Raw genomic sequence first — 22,466 nt, 5'->3', positions numbered from 1 at the left:
TTGATAATATCAGATTTAATTTTACATTTAAAATAGCCATACAGTTTTACCCTAAATGCCTTATTCCAGCTGATCACGTACTTTTTACTGACCCACAAAACTCCTTCAAAAAAATTGCATACCTAAAATTATATTCTTGAATATGATGCCTTCTAAAATGTTAATCTGTATCTACTCCGAGAATAGATGCTTCAATAAAAATACAGTGAGGCAGTTATTTAAATTTTCTGAATAGAATTGGATCAGAAAAGAATAGCCAAGAAAAATAACATCCATCAAATAAGCAACTACTATTTTAAGGGCACTTTTTTAAAAACAGCAACTGTTTATTTTACTCTCTCACACATTTATTATACGATTTTCAAATTGTGCAGAGCTTTATTATGCATAAGATTTATGGCAAGTCAGATGCCAAGACAGTTGGCTACAACTAGCATATTTTAGTAATTTAACCAAGGCCAAAAAAAATATATCAACTTACCAGGAGGAACTTCGGTTCCGTTCAATGCCTCTCGAGTTCCCCAAGGGTTGCCAATATTAACTGGCAAAGTCGATCCATCCCGACAAACAAGATACATGCTTGAGACAGCATACATAGGATAAGGATAAAGTGCCATAGTGGCTGCACATTGAGAAGGCGGCATTGATGGGGAAGCATTTTCACCTTTAGGGGGACTGGATGCTTGATTGCCAGGAATAGGCACAGGTAAGGATGCAGGACTAGGAGACATGATGGCAAAGGGAGCATTAGGAGTATAGTTTGGATCCGAGTAGGCAGAAGCTATCATATACTGATGGGGTGGAGTGATATTAGGAGTTGGATTCTTGAATGAGTCTTCAGCCCAGCCTGACTCCTAACAAATTAAAAAGCATACATATAAAAATATCCCATGATCTTATCTAATCTCTGAAAAATTGAAGATTAAAATTTATAATGCAAACCATACATCATTTTTAATCTTTCAAACATTCATGTCGCATCAGATCAACAGAAAAGTAGAGGGATCGAACATTTCTTAACCGGTTAACTGTTTTTGACGAGTATATTCATCATGGAAAAAGTACAACATTTTGAATTACGACGAGTTTATTCGTCTGCAGTAATAAAAAGTGTCAATTTGTAATTCAACTTACACTTTTAGTAAACATATTTATATATAACATATTCATCATTTTAAAATTTGCGAAACATTTGTAAATTTCAAAGTGTTTAAAATATTTTGAGGCCAAGTTGAAATCAATGGAATTAAATAAAAGATTAATAATTATTAACAAACCGTCCTCCCTCTCACAAATAATATGAATTGTTAATTATAATATTGTTATTCTTAAATGTATCGCTGTGTTGTATTAGTAGTACATTTTTTTTTTATGTTTCTTTTTGTAATTGTAGATTAGTTTAAATAAATGTTATTATTGAAATAAAAAAAAAAGTCATTTCATTACAACATATCTTCATATTACACATATTCTGAGTTTGACGAATATACTCGTCATTGTTAAATTTTTGTGACACAATTTAGACACCTCTTTTCCCAAAGAGGTTGAAACAGTTAAGTGGTTAAACAATCTTTTCTTTCTACAAAGACTTGAAATAAATACAGGAAAATTATTCAAAAACATAAAAAACATTTATTAATAAATTAAACAAAAAAGTAAAACAATTTTTAAATGTCAAAATATTCCAGAAACTATAAAAACAATGGCACTATGAGCTATAAAATTACAATCTTTCTACACTCAGAATTTGCATATCTGTGTGCATATAACCATTATTATTAATTTCTTTTTGTAACCAATACCTAATCTATGAACAATCTGATAACTTTTCTTTTAAGGCTTTTAATATTCTGGGGACAGCAAAAAACTGTATGGTATATAATACAGCTAAACTCTTTAGAGACAGAAAACTCCTGCAAAAATCAATATTTACAGCACACATCAATAGTAATCTGGTGTATTCATTCTGTTCCATAGTAGAAGGAAGGTGCTGTCAAAATAGTAATTTCTACAACTGTGCAAGCACACTGACAAAACATTTATTCTGTTCCCTCATTTGTAAAAGAATAAAGTAATATTCTAAAAATCTTCACTAGTAAAGATCACAGAAGTGGGATTTTTAAATGTTTTTCTACAGCAGAAAAATCTGAAATCTAAATATAAATAAAAAAATAAAGCATAATTAATAAATTAAAATTTTAAAAACATACATTTTTTAATCAATAAATATAAAAGTAATATCCATACATGTATATTTTAATTTTAAAGTGTTATGATTTTTTTTGTTGTAAATCGGTAAGTCTTCATAAATGACAGTAAAGATGACAAGAAAAATAACTAGATTTTTTTTAGGTTTTATATTTAACTAAAACCAGAAGTTGTTTTTTTATCAAAAATTTCTTATATCAATTTAAACTCACATTTTAAAATCAGAAACTGTTGACTAAATCAGCCAAATTAGAAAGAGAATTAAGTAATTCCAAAATACATTATTGCAAAATATCCTATGGGCTACAGCAACTCAAATGTGATAATGCTAAGTTCTGCTATATACTGGAGAATGTCATTTTTATTCTTGAACTAATACCATTGACACAAACTGCATAGCAAGTTACGTAGATAAAACAATGAAAATATTAATGAGACTGAGTTTTTTACTTATTTCAATGATATATTCAGATAAGAGTTTAAAAAAATGAATTAGAAACATGCTGGAAGAGCATAAATTCATTACAATTCAAGCATTTATCAAACCAATTGTCAAGTAAAACTACAATACATAATTCAAAAATACAGACTGATACACTACTAAGTTTAAAAATTTATCTTCTCAGTGTACTTATCTTGTATATTTATTAATATTAATCTCATATATTAATCTTATAAAGTTTCTTACATTAATCTCATTTAACATTTCAGGACTGCCATGTTGGCCCTGATAACAATCTGGAGTAGCTTTTCCTGCAAGAGAATTCAAATGAATTAAATAAAAAATATGGATTAATAATGCATGACAAGATCTATTAATGTATGAACTAATTTTTGTTGCCTTATAATTTGCCTTCAATAATAATTAGCTCATTCAATAATAGGTATATAATATTACAAGAAGAAAATTAGCGTACAAAAATAGCCAATACAGAAAGCACATAATTCTGTTTGAACAAAAACATATAGCAAACCTTACAATAAAACTTACCTGGAATGGGTATTGGTGATGTAGGAAGATTAGGCGGTATTCCATTCCAAATGTATGGGTAATTCTGAGGAACTCTAACTTGTTGCTATAATCCAAAAATAAATTGAATTATTAAAAAACTTTATAAAGGTAATCAATCTACTCGTCAACTTATTAAAAATTACTACAAAGAATATAATTTTTTTTATGCATGTAAAAATAAACTGAATGATTAAATACATGAAATGCAAAATTAAGTATTTTGTGACCTCTCTTTTAAGTAAGTGGCTGGTTTAATTTCGTATTTTGGCACATTTTTAACATGTTTATTTTGGTACATTTTTTAATGTACGGGGTTTATAAATATTCTAATAACTAAGTTAACATAACGAAATATAGGATTTTGGGCAAAAAATACTTGATAATGTTAAAATAGTCCTGATATTTTATCATTCATAGGATTTGTATTTATTATATCTTATTTATTTGACAATGAGAAAATTAAAGACTTTTAAATTTATGCTTCTTCTCAATTTAGTGGTTCTGGACAAATTCTAATAAAAATTTACCACTGTTGTTTTGTGTAAAAATTTATTTCTAGTTATGAAACAACAGTTTCTCGAAAGAAAACCTTAAACATGAGAATTCTAAAGGATTATGCTTATAATTCTAAATGCCAAATTATATGCATTGAGAAGATTATTATTTATCTAAATAATATCTATAAAGTTTCTCATAATGTCTCAATTCAGGATTTCTATGCTAAACTAGTTAAAAATACTTTTAAATTGATTAATTGGTAACTATTAGAACAATAGCTTTGAAACCTGCCATATGTTCATGATTCATAAAATCTAATCAAAAAGTTAAGCACTTCAGAGTGTTTTTGCTTATCAGTTAAAAATTATTACTTATAGATGCTGGAAAAATAAGTACATTCAATTTATACTGCAGGTTTTAACAATCTCTAATTGATAATTGACGATAGAGAAATTATATTTGTTTTCTTTTATATTCATTGTAAAAAGCATAAACAATATAGCATTTGCTTCTTAACTATAACTTTTAAACAACTGTTGCATATTATAAATTTGTTTTCATATTTAAAATAGTTTAAATAAAATGTAAATATATGCTGCACATTTCAGCTGCTAACAAAAAAAAAATTCTAAGTTTTTTTCTCATTTCTGTTTTCAAATTACAGCCTTAACTCCAAAGAAGAAAAAAAGCTCAATTTCAATTGATATGAAAAATATTATGAAAAGCAGTCATTTGTACAAATACAATTTATTTCAATCCTATTTTATAATTGTAGCTTTCAATTTTCAAAACCTTAATTTCATGCTGAAATAATTAAAACTCTGATTACAAATATACATTTGAAAAAAAAAAATGAACAACAGCATTTCAGTGCATGCAATGAAAATAAATGAATTAAGAAAACACCTTTAAAAACCAGAAAAGCAAACATTACAAATATAGTTTCCTAATCAGTTAAAGCAATTAAAAAGAAATCTCGAATTTGATTCAAAGCAAAAAACCTATGAAACAAGAATGTTTTATTAAATCTGCACTTTATGTTTCTGCCTTAAATAAATTTTTAAAAATCCTCCTTTAAATATTTACAGGTAGAAATTTTTTAATACAATGATTAAAATGTTTAATTTACTGATGCAAATGGGTTATTAATCGAAACTTAGTACTAAGTACATTTTTTCTACAAATAACAATTGCATTCATATATTAAAATATGACTGAAGCTTAGTCATCTAATTCATAAATGTGTTTAAAAATAAAATTTCAAAATCGTTTGATATTAATTCAGTTATTAAGAAAAATAGTCTTGAAAATAACTTTGTGAAAATAAAAATTCCACAAATGCTTTTTCTAAGTACAGAATATTAAGTCCTAAAAAAGAAAAAGGCAAATTTTTATACATTAAAATGGGATATAGATAACTGATGAACTGAATGTTCACCAAAGTGTGTACAAGATGCATTAACTGGGGGAAACTTACTCCATTATGTACTTCTTTTGGCACAGGATGCTTTAATTTATGGTTAATAGGTGTACTGGAAGAATGCCCCTTCTTTCGTGGAATTTGAGGAGAGGAGTATAAACTGAAATTGAATAGTAGTTATTTAATAACTTTCTAGATTCCATGAATAAAAGAAGATTGACCAAATTTTTTTCTAAAATTTTAAATATTAAAATTCAACACAATTAAAAGATACATCAGTATATTCTTGATTCCATACATGCCTGTTTAAAATATGAGATTTGGGAAAATTAATTTAAAACAGGATTTTTATATATCTGTTAACACAAAAAGAAATTGATTTAAATTAGTATTATATAATCAAGTAAAAAAAAAAAGAAGAAATTTATTATTTATGATAATTAGTTTAAAGACAATCGAAGCTACTTTCAATTTCCATACCTGTTACTGCGAAGAATACAGTTGCGCTGAGAAGATGCTACAGGTAAAGAATTGGATCGTGTAATAGCATTTGGCTTCAGAGAATTATTTCCACCACTATGAGTTGGAGAGTACTCCTGATAATAAAATTTTAAAACTCAAAATTAAAATACTCCATAGAGGAATTCCAATATATGATATATTAGAAGTATGAAAAGGTCACATATAAAACACACAGAGTGTCTCATAAATCCTTGAAGTAATTTAAATACAAAATCAATTAACTGATGTAAAAATGTCTAGTTTACACAAATATTTGTGACTATATAAAATTTCCTCCCACTAATAAAACAATCGAATTCTTAATTTTGTTCACTGTTCATGCAACAGTTTGATAGAAAAATAATTCATTAGAGACAGCAATATTTGTTTACATATTTCATAAAAAAAATTTCGGTTTTTCAGAACAAATAAAAATTAACTCATAAAATCAAATTTTACAATCAATAAAGTGTGCGCATGAATTGAATTAGTGGATGAGGTTCATATAAAAATGACATCAACATTTATATTGCAACAACGTAATAAATCATACAAAATATATATTTATTTATTCCATGTAATAAAATAAACTTTTTAATTAGCTCATCATGAGTTTTCAGAATCAAGTTCAATAACATTTATATGAAAAGTTCAGGACTAAATTCAATTGGAGAAAACATTTCACAACTTGATACTTTGCAATATGCATTAACATTACATTAAAAAATAATGCACAATAAGAACTTTTATACACAATAAAATTAAAAATGAGATTAAAGATAATAAAGATTTAAATTAAAATACTTGATATTTAATACTAAAAAATGGTATTTTCAATTAGTGAAATACACTAAAATTAATGCTAGATAATTGATGTAAAATATAAAAACATAAGAAAAAAATTTACATTTAATGTTATAAAATATTTTGAGAGTACAGCGAAAATAAATAGTTCAAAGTAATAAAAAATCTCAAAGCGCACATAAATGCCGAGTCCAGCATTAGATAATTTACATTCTAAGGCATTCTATTACAATCAACATGAATGTAAATTGAGTACTTTGTATAAAGATTAGACTAGTACTCAACATTTTCTGACTATTTTTATCAATTATTTAATATTTTGACACTGTCGTGAAGAAAAAAAAAACCACTGATGGGTCATTCATAAACTTACTTATTACCATTACAAAAAGGATAACAGGTGTTTTAGCTATGACTATACAAATAAGAGCGAGATGGATAAAACAGTTCCTAGAATATCTCGCACAATATCCCAACTCAGATTAGATAAATAAAAAAAAAATTAAAATTAAAAAAACTTCAAAATGAGCATATGCTTCTCTTTTCACTCGTTGGCATATTTCTGTTTAAAAACAAAACCCCAATAATTCCCAGACATCTGACAGACTTCCATCTATTCTTGGAAAGAGAAATGCTAATACACAAGAGATCTGTCTTTTAAAAGAAACAGACTGCCAGTGCAATCTGTTAGTCAACATTGTTATAAAATCCTAATGTATCATATCAATCCTCACATAGACAATAATTGTCCATAATGCAAATATGCAGCATTTAGCCCTAGGGGGGAATCTTGTATAAATGTACACATAAGAATCATTTGACCAGAAGGATTTAACCACAGAGATTTGGGGTCAATTTGATTTTTCCAGCTTCAGAATAAAGACATTGTGGGACAAAAATCAAATTTCACAATTTTTTTTAATTAAAAAAACCTGCTTAAAATGACTTAAATGCTTTAGCAATATTTCTATCTTAATTAGAACAAAAGATAATTATTTTGGTGATGTATTTTTCAAATCAAACACTCAGGCAATTGTCATGCTCTATGTACACTAGCAGATGAAGAAAAGGAAAGGGTGTAACACTTTAAACTTTCCGTGCTTCTTTCCACCGAGTGGAAAGAAACAAATTTTGTATAGCTGTATGGCTCGAGCTTAACAGATATTACTGCAACTCCATAGTAAGAAACAAACACAATGTCAAAGGGATAAAGAGGTATATTTATGTGATTCTGCAACACTGCAGCTCCATAGACTTTAAACCAAAACATATAACATGCTCTGCCAGGCTTGAATCTTGATGCTCCTTTAATCGAGCCCTGAATTTGAAACAAAAATCCACTATTTATTAGACAGTCATTAAAATTCCTCTGCAAAAAGATGTTACCAAAATTATGGCTATTTTTCAGACAAGCTTCAGATAGTCTCTTGGAAAAGTGTTCAAACTTTAAACATGCATTTCTAATTAATGCATTCCCCCCCCCAAGATTTCTTGCATTCCAGATTGTTATAAAACAAGAGCTGATAAAAATTAAGGGATGAAATTTGGAAAAAACCTTTTTTTAAATATGTTACTTTAATTCTGATTCAGCAAATTTAAAAAAAAATGTTTAGTTTTTAAAAAAATTACTTTTTTTTTAGTATCTTAGAATTTAAAAATTTTTATTCAAATATTTCATTTTTCTTTGTACAATTAATAGCTTTTAAATTGTTGAATCAAAATTAAATACAAATATAAGCTTTAAGCTTTTTAAAAAAAATTTGAAAATTGAACAAGAATATTTTGAGTTTTACAATTTAAATATATTGCACTTTTTCATTAAAAATTAAATTTAAAAAATCTTTAAAACCTTTATGTTGTAATTTTACTGATTAATTATTTAACCAATAGGCACAAAAAATTTCCAAATTCTTCATTAAAACGTTTTTAAATGTGTCCTGGAACCCTCCCCCCCAAGAGGAAATGCTACAAATATGCCAAGTAGCTACTTTAACAGCTAATATAGTTACATGAAGACAATTAAAGTTTAATACATATCTTTTCCAATACCTGAAATTTCTTAACATTTTTCTTACACCTGCTTTTTTCAGCATCTGTAAGAAATGAAGACAAATATATAATTAAATAAAAACATGGTAATTTTTACTACAAAGACTAAAAAAGATATAATTTGAACATGAAAATAAAGAAATATAATTAAATATTTCCTTTTACAATATTATACTGCTAAATAAGACAGTGCTGAAAATTTAATACCCAAAGCACAAGAACAATATTTAAAGAAAATGTCACATTATTGATGCTAAATTTTTTTTTCTCTTCAATTTGAACAGAGTTTTGAGGTTTTATCCAATTTAAAAATTATTTAAAGACTTGACAATTTTTAACAGTCAACAAGGATTGAAATTTACTGTTGAAAATGTCTGAATTTATATTCCATGGAGAACAAACAAATTTAAGTTGTTACTCACAATTATCAATTAATTTTTCATTCTTTAAAAATATTAACTTAAAAATCCTGTGATTTTAAAAATCTTACAAAATTCTCTCTTTTTTTTTTTTTTTTTTTGAAAATTAAAAGCTGTTACAACTTTGATGCAGCAATTTTTCACTTTAAATAAAGTTACAGATGAAATAAAAGTTTTACTTTTTAATGCAAAATATCATATATGTCATTTATAAAGCTTTTTTATGGACACTTTCGGATCTTTTGAGTATTACTAAATATATTTATACTTTTTGCAAAGTTTACATTATAACTTTTAACAGCTAATTTGTATGTAATAATTTAACCCTTTCTCTAAATACTTGTTATAAGTACCTCAATATTATAAGTATAACTAAATAAGGATAAACTAAATTTTAATTAAGTTTCAACAGCAATTTTTCAATGGTAAAAATTTTTTATGCTGAGCAAAATAGAATATATAAATTAGCTTTAAATGAGTAAGAATAAACTTATTCCATTTGCTACTGGTATACAAAATTTTCCTCATACGTAAAATCAAGATTTGAAAAGGAATAACAGTGCTCCTTACTTTGAATAGGACCATTTATTAAATATTTAGAAACTAAAATATTTCAAATACGATTTTATCTAGTATTTCAAGTCTTGGCACGTAAAATTTCTATTTTGTAACAGATCAATTTCAATAATAGATATTCTAAAGTATTATTTCTTAACTATAAACATTTTATATAGAAAGAATTTTTATTTAAATTCATATATCTTTCATATTAAATACTTTCATTCATTAAAAACAATAAGCAAAGCTTTTTTTTTTTTTTTGTCTTCAAAGAAAGCATTTTAAAACTATAATTGCATACCAGATCCAGTTTGCATTCCATCAGAATAAACTTTATAAGTTTTTCCACCTTGCCATGTCAATGCTGAAAAAAAAACAAAAAACACATGATATAAACATGATTAAGTTGCATATAGGCACAAGCATAAAAATCGTCAAACAATGACAAAAAATTACAATCTAAAATCATTAAAACAAGATAAACATCTATTAAATATTCAAAACATGCATGCTATGATTATTTTTTCTATAAAAATGTTAAGAAAAATTAAAGGGAGGGTCATATTGTAGCTAATATCTTGGCATGCTTAGATTAATGAAAACATACCCTGGACATCCACAGGTTGTGGTTCTCCAGATCCTGAAAATAATCATGCATGTTCTTCATAATTTATTCAATGTCATTCGCTACATAGCTTATGAAATTTTTGTGTTTATAACTCAAATAAAAAATTTATATTTACTAATCAAACAGACAATTCCAAAAACTTTTTTAATAATAAAATACCTTTATAAGCAGGCACAGGAACTACTTCAAGGACACTGGTGGGCACAATACATCTATCATAAAAAAAAATCAAAATATAATTCTAATGAATAAAATTTTTATTAATAAATTTGAAAAAATTATACTATTAAACTATTTTATTAAATAAATTTTTATTATTAAATTTGAAAAATAATTTATGAACTCACCGCTTGCATAGCTCCTCAATGTAAATGGACACGCTATCACAATCATGATAAATATCCTGGACATGTCCCACGTAGATCTCTCTATTTATATATACCTATAAAAAAGTTATTCATTCAGAAAACTTTAAAAAAATAATTAAATGACATCAAAAAATGGATTTTTTCCATACCTTGCACTTAACCCCAGGTTCCAGTTTTGGTATGACAAACTGTTCATTCTTTTGTTCCTCTGTAAATTTATAACATATTTACAGAATTTTAAAACACAAAATAAAGACAAGAAATATTTTATGAAAAATTTAGACTTGAGGTTGCATTTAAAAAAATGAAAAAATAATTCAGATTTTAGATAAAGAAAATTTAACTTTACAAAGATTAGCAGACATAGTTTAAATTTTAATATTTTATTCCATGGGAAGCAATTTTACCATATTCAGGAACTACTAGAACATTGCAAATAATTTTCCCGAATATAAATGGCATTTTGCTATAGAAAGCAGAAGCATTAACACATGAGTGACTAGTTAAAAACAGTTTTCAACCAGTCCAAAAGCATACAGCTTGTGATTATAGGGATTCAAAACTTTTAGTCAAAAAGAAAGCAAAGTCATGATAAAGCCCCAGCTATTAAATCTCTCTTGATGACAAATTATCACATTCTGAAAGAATAGTGTTCTGTAATAAAGAATGTTAGGAATTCTAAGTTTTGGATAGCTTGATCAATCTTTAATTTATAAACATTTTCTCATAAAAAATTTTTTTAAAGCAAATTAAAAATAATAAAATTTATTCTTTCAAAACAAATATTTGAGCTAGTATTTATAAATACAATAACACAATAATTAGAAACAAAATTGTTTACCTTCTTTCAACAAAGAATTAAATTTATTGAGGATACAATGTTGCACCAGTACCACAGAAACATGTCAACCGGGCTTGTCAGGCAGTTCTGGGTGCATAGTGAGAAATTGTTGCAAAAATTAAGCAACACCTTTAAAACACTTTTTAAGCACCTTAGTACATGTCCGCATACATAAATCTGTCTATTTTCGAAGCATACTTATTTTCTGTTCTATAATAATACATAGTTTTTATGGAAACAAAAAAGGGTCATAAAAATGAAAAAGCTATCAATACCAAAAATTGAAGTGTACTTTTATAAGATTAACAACTAAGATCTGTGATATTTTTCAATATTTCTTAAAATAAACTATTAACTTATTTAGATAGATGCATCATTTCTGAAAATGTTGTCAATGCTGTAGAAGCATACATAGCAAGACCACACAGTTTGTATTTGATTTTTATATATGCAACAGCAAATAATATTCGATAAAGCTGGAATAGAAAGTGTAAGTTTCCTCTGGCATTAATTCGCTACATTTAGGAAACTTAGTTGCAGTCTTATAAAACTAATTAAATATTCTAAAATGGTTACAATTATAAGACTAGCAAAATTGCCAAGAAATTGAGATAGATCAATACCTTGTTCTAAATAAGTTTTTTGAATCATTTCTTAATAGAAAAGAATACCAGCGTTTAGAAATGATCAAATATATAAAAAATAATCTTGTTGCTTCTAACTTCTGAAATTTAGTAAAGGCTTTTCCTTTTTTTACATTTAAGATTTATGATTATGTCCAGGATGAATTTTTAGAAAAAGTTCAAGTGCACTTATATTTTTGAATATTTACATAAAAAAAGATTGAAGAAACATCTATAAAACCAAATTGTATCACTTAAGGCAAAAAAAGAAAATAATTTTTAAAAAAACCTTGGAAAAGGATTTTTTTCTAGCAAAAAAAAAAAAAAAAAAAGAGGTATAAAGAAAAAAAATATTCCAATTTAGAAATTTATCAAATGATTTACTTAAAACTTTGCAGTTAAAGATTTACATTATCTAATTCCTGAACTAAAAATTAGGCTGTATTTTTATCTATTCTTTAAATATTGGGGTTCAATTTATAAATAAGACGAAATTTTCATTTTTTTTTTTTCCACATTGGGAAGCAATAAAACAATTAAAATATTTCTAAATGAATAGATTACTTGCATTCTAGGAACTGCAGGACATATTGAGGAATTATAACAATTTGAACAAAAATTATGGATTTTAATTTATGAAAATTCTATCAAAGATTAGAATTTGTGAAAATAGCATTGAAACGTATGTAAATGCAAGTATAAAAATCAGTGTAACTTCCCAAAAAATGGACTTAGAAACAAAATTCTCATGGTTTTATAAAGAAACTTATTCAAACATTAATAATATTAAATTTTAAAAAATCATGACAATTTTCATAATTTCAGAAAAAAAAACTTTATCATGTAATCACTCATTTTAACATTCTGAAAATTTAATAAAAAAAACTTGCTTTTAATCTTTTTATATATATATATATATAGCTTTAAAAAAATTTTAAAAATGCGATTGTGAAGAAATGAAGTGAACTTATTTCCAAATAACAGAAACAAATTCATGCAGTTAATAGTGAGTCAGTTCTGTAGTTAGAAGCAAAATGGAAATAAGAAATGCTAATAGAAGCATTTCCTAAAAGTATTTTTTGAAGCCAGGGAGAAACAATATATTGCTTTGCTTTAAAATTTAACAAAACCCATGAAAAGAAGAATTTTATTCAAGGAACTGTTTTAAAAATTTTAAATTAAAGGAAAGAAAGCACTTTATTTTTCTTTGATCACGATGTTAACAGTGGTAAACTAACATGACTCAACGATTTAAAGAAGCAATGATATTGCTTTGAATTTCATTATAATAAAAATTATATTATATTTGCATGTTACAAATTATGTCCAAAACTAATTTTAAAAAAATTAAAACTAAAGGGAAAAAATAGATTCATTCAAACAAAATTTGATGTAATTAAAAAAAAACTTTTTTTTTTTTTTTTTTAATCTTTAAAACGGCGTAAAAATAATTTTCTCGAGCTGATGCTTTGGAGACAAAACGTTAATATTTTTTAAATTAAACTTATAACTAAAATTTTGAAATATTCGTTTTTCTTTTTTAAATATATTCGAACATTATGAAGGGTCAACAAGTATGGCACAGTAAGTATCTCTTGCTGCTCCTTCCAGATAACTATTTCAATAAACAGCACATTGCTGAAGAAAAAGGGAGCAGGAATAAAGTCTCATGAGCTTTATCTTAATATGTGCAGGCAATTATGGATCGCTTGTCCAAATCTTCCCTTTTATACAGAAGTGTAATCATATAAAATGGCACCCAATGCAATAACCAAAACAAAGCACCCATCCTTTCTTTAAAAAAAAAAAAAAAAAAAAGAAAAGAATTTATATAATTTCCACCCCCTCTCTTGCCCTGAAACTTTATGATAGGAAACACTAAGTTTAAAATTGTATAGCCAAACCTAAATATATATAAACCATTTAAAATATTTACATTCTCCAAAATAGCATTTTTTCAATGTTGCCTAAATTTAACTAAGATATTGAGCTTATTTGATTTTTGATACTGTGAAATCTTTAATGGCGACAATCTATTAGAACTTAAAATGGATAATATTAAAAAACAGTACACACAAAATCTATTACTATTTGAAGCAAATTTTGAAACCTGAAAAAAATGTCCTGCCCAATTTTCCCACTAATTAAGTTAATGATTTAGATCCTTACATTTAGCTTTTAAAATCAGCTAAGTAAAATGACTCTAAAAAATGCTTAGTTAAGATTTTTCTCCTTTGGATCAAACATGAAATTAAAGTAATTCCACATTGTATAGTTATAAAATACATATTTAAAATATATTACAACAGAGTGGCAAATTGACTATTTTGTCTCAAAGCTAAGTAAAATTACCTTCTCATGAAATGCACAAATACATATATTTAAAAAAAAGCCATAGCTACCATCCAATTCAATATTTACATTAAAAATGCATCATGCGCTATTATTCTGACATGATCTAAAAATGATCACGTACTTTTAATAACATACATGAAAATAGCATTTATAAGATTAAAAAATCTCATTTATATGCAAACTTTTAATCATGGAGGCAGCATACAATTAAAATGGCTTTGGTAATTAATTTTTTTTTTCTTATGACTAAAAATCTTTATTACATTTTTAAATAACAAATTCATGGCTAAAATATTTTTTAAAGAAATAAAAAAGAAACTACACTTTTTAATAAAATGGATATTTAAAATTATCTAATACTTTAGAAGTTATAAGTCTTCTAAATATTAGTTCATGCACATTAAATAAATATTACAATAAATATACTAAAATTATTTACAGGAAGAAAATCTAACATTTTTATACCATGAACAATTTGTTTTCATATTAAAAGCAAAATCCTTTGTTATAAGTTTTTTTTGCATGTAATAGTCTTTATCAAGAGACGAAAAACAAATCATTTTGAAATTTGAAAAAATGATCAAATTAAATTTCAACAAGGGAAATTGTTGCAAATCATTAAATATTTGTTAAAGTTAAAATAAATAACATGCTAAATTTGTATCATTGAAAAGAATCTATGGAATTTAAAGATGGAATAAAAATTAGTGCAATAACACTTTTTAAAGTTATCATTATAAAAAAATTATTATTTTTTTATTTTTTTATTCTAAATTCTATTTTTAGGTCCAAAAAAGTTTAATCTGTACATTCCAAATCTTCAAAAAATACCACATTCAACAATTCTAAGCCAAAAAACAGTCTAGCCTGTAATATACATACAAGCAGACAGATAATGCATACAACATTATCTTTATAGAAAAGTAGAATTGTACAACAGATATTAAATATTTCTAGTTATTTGATCTAAAAACAGTCATATCACAGAAATGTTATTAAAAAATGTTATAATATTGTTTTGAAAGTTTTGATTGAAATTAACTAATGTTGCTAAGAAAAAGATACATAATTCATTTTTAAAAAATGGCCTAAATAAAAAAAATTTGGACAGTTGCTTAAAAAAATATGCATTTGAAGAATATGAAACCCATATGGATTTAATTAATTTTGTAATATTTGATTAAATTATCCAGTGCACTTTAAGCAAATTCAATTTAACTTACAATTTTTCTACTCAATGTTACTTCAAGTACAGTTTGGTTCAGTTCGATTAGATAATATCCTATTCAGAAGCAACATCAAAGTTATTTTTGGATAAACCTCATAATTTTGATTGATGGTCAAATGAAGTGGGCAACACCTAAGTTGGCTACATTCCTTTCAAACTTCCATACCACACTAATGGAAGGATGCTCGACTCCAACAAATATAATGTGCACCAGATCAATTAAAGTAATTCCATGATGGAAACAGGTCTTAAATTTAGAACCTCTAGCTTTGAAGCCAAGACCTTAGCACTAGGCCTTCATGGACTCCTTACTTCAAGCACAAGAATGAGAAATGGGTATACAAATAATCACATTTGCATATTTATATTCCTATTAAAAGGAAAATGTACTTAATGAAACATTTAAATAGTAAATAATGCCTTTTTATTCAAGAGCTTACTGCATGGGACCTATTTTAACAGAGCTAATTTTGAAAGAAAGAATGAATCCTACTTAAAAATGAATGGCAGCCAATCATTTACATATGCCTTTACAAAATGCAACAATTTATGTTAGGTAACATTTTGGTTCTACTGAGATTTTATAGCTCATACATTGAAATATACATATTAGCTAAGTAATAGGTTTCAAGAGGAGGGAAACCACAGAAGTATAAGAAACTCAAAAATCTTTCACACTACAAAAATGCTTTAAAAGTCATTTTTGTTATTTTACCTTTTCTTTTCTCATTCCACATGTCAAATTCCACATTTCGATAGATGCCGGGGTCTAAGGTTTTAGCTACCTTATACGGAAATGGAGGAATACCTTGTGCTAGTGCTTTTCGGATATCCAGTCGTGGATTCTGAAGATATAACAAAGGACCAAAAATTATCAGTATAAACGCTTGAAAATTTATTTTATATAAAACTCAGATATAAAGACAAAGTACAGCTGATGAATAATATTGAATGTAAAATTATTAGTGGTCTTGTAATTTTACTGTGGTTTTAAAAAGAAAAGGAGACAAAGATGTAAAACTTGCATAGATAAATAAATTCAATCCAAATGTTAAAATTAAAAACAGAAAGTTGCAACATCAGGAAGTTAAATAATAAAAATTTCAAAAAACTTGAAAAAAAATTATTTGTTATTTATATTTCTGAAAATATCCAGGTAAAATTCTAATCAACAATACATAAGGGTGTTTTTATTTAAATCTTGATACAATATGCAACATGAATTGAATTAAATTGCAACAAAATTTCTCACATTTAGCATTAAATCTACAAAATAAACACTTTGCTTTGATCCTGTAAGTTGATATTCATGAATCGCAACAAAATATTTTTAAAAATCAAATTGTAATAGATTTTAAAAGAAATGTTATTAAAATAGCCTTGGGCCTGTTAATATTATTGAGATACATGAATCTAATGCTGTCAAGTCTTATGATTTTATACTGCTAATAGAAATAATTGTCCGGGTCATCTATTTCTAATTGCACAGTGCATTTCACAATATTATAGTTTCACTTTCTTATTGCTCATGTACACTACAAATAATAAACAGAATCCCTCTCTACCTTAGATTCTAATCTTAAAAATAAAGTGAAAATTTGAATTTCATAATAAAAATTGTTAAAAATTATGCAACAATTAAAACTCAATGAAATTGGTGTAATTCTTTTTGTCATTGTATTTTAAAATTATGTGAAAGTCGTTTTTGTATATCTATTTTTGGAAGTTACGGTGGAAAAGTTCAAACTTCTGCTCAAATTTTGAGTGAAATCGTAATTAAAAATTTCAAAAAGAAAAAAAAATTAAGATGCATATTGCTTACCTTCTAAAATGCATTTTTGTAAATTTTAGTAGTTCTAGAATAGTTGACTCTGTAAAATGACAGTAGTAGTTGATGGCTAAATGATCATTTAGCCAACAATAATGCATTTGTGAAATAGAAATATTATCAACATTGCAACACAAAATGAAAATGAAATATTTCTTATAGCCTTAACAGAATTGCAATGCCAAATAAAATACCCCAAGAAGACTAACTGTTGAATATTTTTCATTATTAGGATTTAATTTTGCTGCATATAGTTCAGAACTATATAGTCAACAACTGCAACAATATAAATGATTTAAAAAGAAAATTTGAAATTGGTTCATGCAGCAAAAATATTATCCATAGAAATGGAAAGCAGTTTTAAAATTATCTATTGCAAGGTACAATAAGAAGGTTGTTTTGGTTTCAAAATCTAATAAAAATCTAAACAAATGAAGTTATAAAAGAAAAAAAATTGAAAGAACATAAAATATATTAATTTTTTTAAAAAATTACATCACTTAAAGGCTAGCCATTAATAGAGATGTAATTGCAATGCCCTGTAAAAATTGTTATATCCCTTAAAATCTTTTCATTTCTTTGGATTTTTCTGAAGTTATGGCTGGTTGGAACTAAACCAACAAACCCCATGGTGAAACCAGATGACCTGAATATATTTCTCAGACAAGTCCACCACTTTTATTATAATCATAAATCTTTCAAATGATAAACATTCAATGACTAAAGAACTTATGAATAGAGAAAAGTGTTTAAGCAGTTCATGATAATAATCAAAGTGTAAAGTTCAGCAAAACTTTTTTTTTTCATGTCTAAAAAAAGTTATTTTAACAGAATGGCTGACTATGGAGAGATTCATATGATATACTAACAAATTCTAGTTGGTAGAAGACTATAACTGCAAAACTCCTAATAGACAAAATATTTTGGAATGCAAATAAAATATGATAATGCAATGTCTGAAAATGACATAATCTCGTGTATCTAAACTGATCATGTCCATTGTCTTATTTCTACTATAGACTAAACCACCTCTATCAATCTGAGATAATTTTTGTTACACATGCCATATTATTATAGTTTTAAAAAAAGTATTAAATTTATTAAATCTTTAAAATAAATGTATCAAATGTAATAAAAATATGATTTACCAAGTTTATAACAAAAGTAATATTGTTTGATAATATAATCGGTATATCATACATTTCAAATGAAATATTTCAATATATTACTACGAATCAGTAATGCTGCTTCCCAGCACAATTAGTTCCATCGTTGAAAAGGTAGTTTTACAAACAGCTCCCTTGGATTGATTAGCTGAAATTTTAAATAAAAGCTCCATTCCACTGTATCAATGATCAACAAGGTTAGCAACATTACATACTAGAATCTTTAGGAATTTTGGCAATAGGACCAATAGGAAGAGAATTATGCTTGATTATTCGAGAACTTTCTGTGCCCTACTCTGGTAGCTAAAAAAGGCCAGTTAACTAAATTGAAGTGAATTATTTAGTCAAGCAAAGCACAAGTATTGTGTGAAGCTCAAGCGATTAGTGGATTGAGCATTGAGCTGTTCTCCAAGTCTTGGAGACACATATTGAAGCAGCATCAAGTCAGTGTTGAGAAGCTAGTTGTATAGTAGTGAGTCAGCAGTTCAGTACAGCTATAATGAGGAGACAGTGGAATATAGCAGACATTTGGAGAGACTTTAGTGAATACCTATGTGGATTCTCTCTTGCCGAGTTCTGTCTTTTCAGTTTGTATGCTGTTGTGGTTGTTTACTTCTTATGAGTTGCTGATCTTAGTAAGTGCTGCCATGTGTTGCTTGTGTACATTTCAGCTGTGTATTTGTTGACTGTGAAATTTGTGTCTATGTTAATAAACAGTGTTGTTTGATGCATGCTGATTGTGTCACTATGCACTTAATACAATCGAACCCATCAAGTTTTGAAGAGTTTTTTTTTTTTTTTTCTGCAACAGTATTTTATATATATGTGTAGCAGATACTTGAGGCCAATAAAGAGGACATTTTTGAAATTTTAATTCCAATTTATTTAATCCTGGGAGGCATAATTTGTTTACCATTTTTTCTTTGTACAATACATACATCTACATCACAAGAGCAAAAAAAGCAGAAACTTTTTCCTACAGTGATTTTACTATGAGATTTGATAGGGATTTCTCTGATATGTGTAAATTTAGGTAAGGGAATCTTGGGTTTCTTTAAAAGAATGTAGTAAGCATTAGGGATTTTTATCCCTTCACTCAAGAGTGAGAACATGCTGAACATGCTCCTCAGTTTTCCAAAGAGCATGTAAATTAAATTAAAAAAAAGTGGAAATTAGATCAAGAAATAAGAGAAATTTTAGAATGAGGTTAATATATACTAAATTAAAATAAAAATTTGGAAATTAAGATTTAAATTAGATTTTAAAATGTTATTATACATATACATATATATATATATATATATATATATATATATATATATATATATATATATATATATATATATATATATACACACACACATTTTTGTTTTTGAATAAAAAATATACAAAGAATGTTTACTTTATAAGATTGGTCATCCTCTGGCAGATTTTGATCTTCAACACCACCATCTATGCGACAACTAAAAGATGAAGCATTAAAAATTAATATTCCATTTAATTACAATTTGCAATCATCTTAATTACATAATGACCTTAAGAAAATAATTGTAGGTTACATAAAATAATTTCATCCATTTCAATTTCAGAAAGTTACACAAGAATTTGTTTACAAGAAAGAAATAGCAATAAGAAGAAATGAGTCTTCTTGTTACATTGAAGAAAAAATAACCGATTTCTTTTTTAATAAATGTAAATTCTTTTAATAAATAATTCTTGTAAATTTAATATAATACTTCTAAATATTTTTAATAAATAATTCTTGTAAATGCTGCTGCAAAAACACTGGTGATAAAAAAAACTGCTAACAAACAAAAAAATTATGACAGGAATGAAACAAATTTTTGAAGTGATAAAATTGTTAAAATATTGAAATCTATGTATCATTTTCCCCATTAAGTTTAGTAATAGTCACATACTTGCTCTTTTAATAATTTAAATTGGGGAGGGGGGGGCATTTCTGCTGTTTGAACTCCATTGACCTTTCCCTGGTATTTTCAGGTTTTTTTTTTTTTTTTTTTTTTTTCATAAATATCTGACATTTTTCAGACGTGTCTAATATTTTTAAAATAATGTCATGTTCTTTTATTTATATATTTATTTACTTCCTGCACAATGTGTTCTTAGCTGTATGCGAAAAATTATTCTACTTGCTTAACTAAAATCAATGTCAAATAAAATTTTTGCTCAGAAAACAAAAGATATTGAACTTCATAAAAGCTTCAACTAAATAAAACATCCTCCCTCCTATTTTTTTTTTTAATATATTATCAACAGAAGGTGCATCCCCCATCTAGACTGACTTTTAGCAGAACAGTCCTAACAAAACTGTCAAATTTACTTACGAAAAAAAAATTCTCATGAATAAAAATTGAACAAAGCTAAATCAATTAATATACTGTCAAGTCTGTTCCTAAATCATCAAATGTTATCACTATGAAGCCAAAATACTTTAAATTTACAGAATTTAAAGTATTTTCATAAAATTCTTTAAATTAAAGCACTTCATAAAATTTTATTTAACAAACATATATTATTGTTATGATTGAACATACATTCTTTTGGCCAGTACGGATCGGCTATTTATGGCTTTGCCCATGTGCACAACGAAAAGTAGCAACTCTCAAGAAATGGCAGGTAATAAGCAGATCTGGTAGAGCTAAATCTAATTAATTTCTGTAAATGTATTATCTCAGAAAGATGAAGGAAATCAACAATAAATTAAAGTAGTTTAATCAATGCAGATTCAGTACAGGAATTCCAGTTGTTCTACCTACCATGGTCAGCCAAAGTCATACCTAAATATTCTATGTGAAAACAATGTTTAGCATAAAGCCGAAAAAGATTTCCAGCATATTTATACATTCACCCAGACAACTATCAAAATTACAATTGCAAAAAAGTTTGTAATTTATCTTTATTTTAAGTTAATTATGTTTAAGTTAAGGACATATTTTACATAAAATACTATAGCATACAATAAAGAAGCTATGCATCTTTAATAATCATCACCATCATGAGACAAAAGGCATCTCAGATGGGTAGAAAAACATTTTATTTTCTTTTTTCCAAAAATTAGCATGTTAAATAACAGGATAATAAAAATTTATAGTATTTGATCATACACAGAAACAAGCTTATCAAGTGCTTTCAATTATTTGCAACATCATAAGTTTACAATATTTGCTTTCATTCCTCATTTAGTAATTCCCATCTTCTTAGAAGGTGAAAAAAAAAAACATTTTCCTAATAATCCATTTATCCTTGCATTTGAAATAAAATTATTTTAATTCAAAAACATTATATAGAAAGATAAAACTCAAAAATGTAGAAACTACAAATATACTTAAGAATAATTATAACTGCATATACATTGTATAATTCAATATAGTGAATAAATTATATATATTAAATATATATAGTTCAATATTTGGAACTTTTTTTTTTTTTTTTTTTTTTTGTAGAACTAAAAATGAAAATAGTATATCTGGAAAATCATTGTACATCTTTCAAAATCAATAATACAAACCTTTCTCTAAAGTAATGGCACAACAAGTTATTCCTCCGTTGTTTGGAATAAGCTTTATCATGAAGCATTTTTTCAACAGCTACATCAACATCAGAACCTAGTTCAAAAACGTTCTTGTACAGCACTTCATAGACAATAGCTGAAATAATAAAGCAAAATGCAGTAAATATTTAATTCTTTAAAACTTTTTTTCCCCTTTTTTTTACTGGAATTTACAAAATCTAACTTGAATCCACAAAAATGATTTTAAAAAGTGCTCAGAGACAAAATAAATTCATGAAAATAGCCATTTACATTTAAAAAATTAAAAATTAATTTCATGAGCTAGATTTTTATTACATTCTTTTCTTTCTAAATCAGTTAAAACAGATCTGATCAACATTTAGAGGCATTAATCAAGACAAGACATTTCAGAGTTCATGCTTTACTTA

At 26.2% G+C, this 22,466-nt stretch overlaps 1 protein-coding gene across 3 annotated transcripts in view; it reads right to left on the bottom strand.

The window, feature by feature from the left end:
* The window catches only part of LOC129971555 (putative bifunctional UDP-N-acetylglucosamine transferase and deubiquitinase ALG13), a 40,628-nt gene that overhangs the window by 4,657 nt on the left and 13,505 nt on the right, over positions 1 to 22,466 (bottom strand). For 2 of the 3 annotated variants that reach the window (XM_056085430.1, XM_056085432.1), the window contains exons 7-20: positions 22,036 to 22,174; positions 19,909 to 19,969; positions 16,228 to 16,357; positions 10,615 to 10,673; positions 10,445 to 10,539; positions 10,257 to 10,309; positions 10,077 to 10,109; positions 9,771 to 9,833; positions 8,493 to 8,536; positions 5,619 to 5,734; positions 5,196 to 5,298; positions 3,200 to 3,284; positions 2,897 to 2,961; positions 482 to 854 (exon numbers count right to left, since the gene is read on the bottom strand). In XM_056085430.1, the coding sequence (XP_055941405.1) occupies positions 482 to 854; positions 2,897 to 2,961; positions 3,200 to 3,284; positions 5,196 to 5,298; positions 5,619 to 5,734; positions 8,493 to 8,536; positions 9,771 to 9,833; positions 10,077 to 10,109; positions 10,257 to 10,309; positions 10,445 to 10,539; positions 10,615 to 10,673; positions 16,228 to 16,357; positions 19,909 to 19,969; positions 22,036 to 22,174 (1,419 nt within the window). The remainder of the gene's footprint in view (positions 1 to 481; positions 855 to 2,896; positions 2,962 to 3,199; positions 3,285 to 5,195; positions 5,299 to 5,618; positions 5,735 to 8,492; positions 8,537 to 9,770; positions 9,834 to 10,076; positions 10,110 to 10,256; positions 10,310 to 10,444; positions 10,540 to 10,614; positions 10,674 to 16,227; positions 16,358 to 19,908; positions 19,970 to 22,035; positions 22,175 to 22,466) is intronic. The other variant, XM_056085431.1, reaches the window with a different exon arrangement.

The sequence above is a fragment of the Argiope bruennichi genome, chromosome 6, assembly GCF_947563725.1.
Source record: "Argiope bruennichi chromosome 6, qqArgBrue1.1, whole genome shotgun sequence".
Taxonomy (NCBI): domain Eukaryota; kingdom Metazoa; phylum Arthropoda; class Arachnida; order Araneae; family Araneidae; genus Argiope; species Argiope bruennichi.
This window is presented reverse-complemented; position numbering and strand designations above follow the sequence as displayed.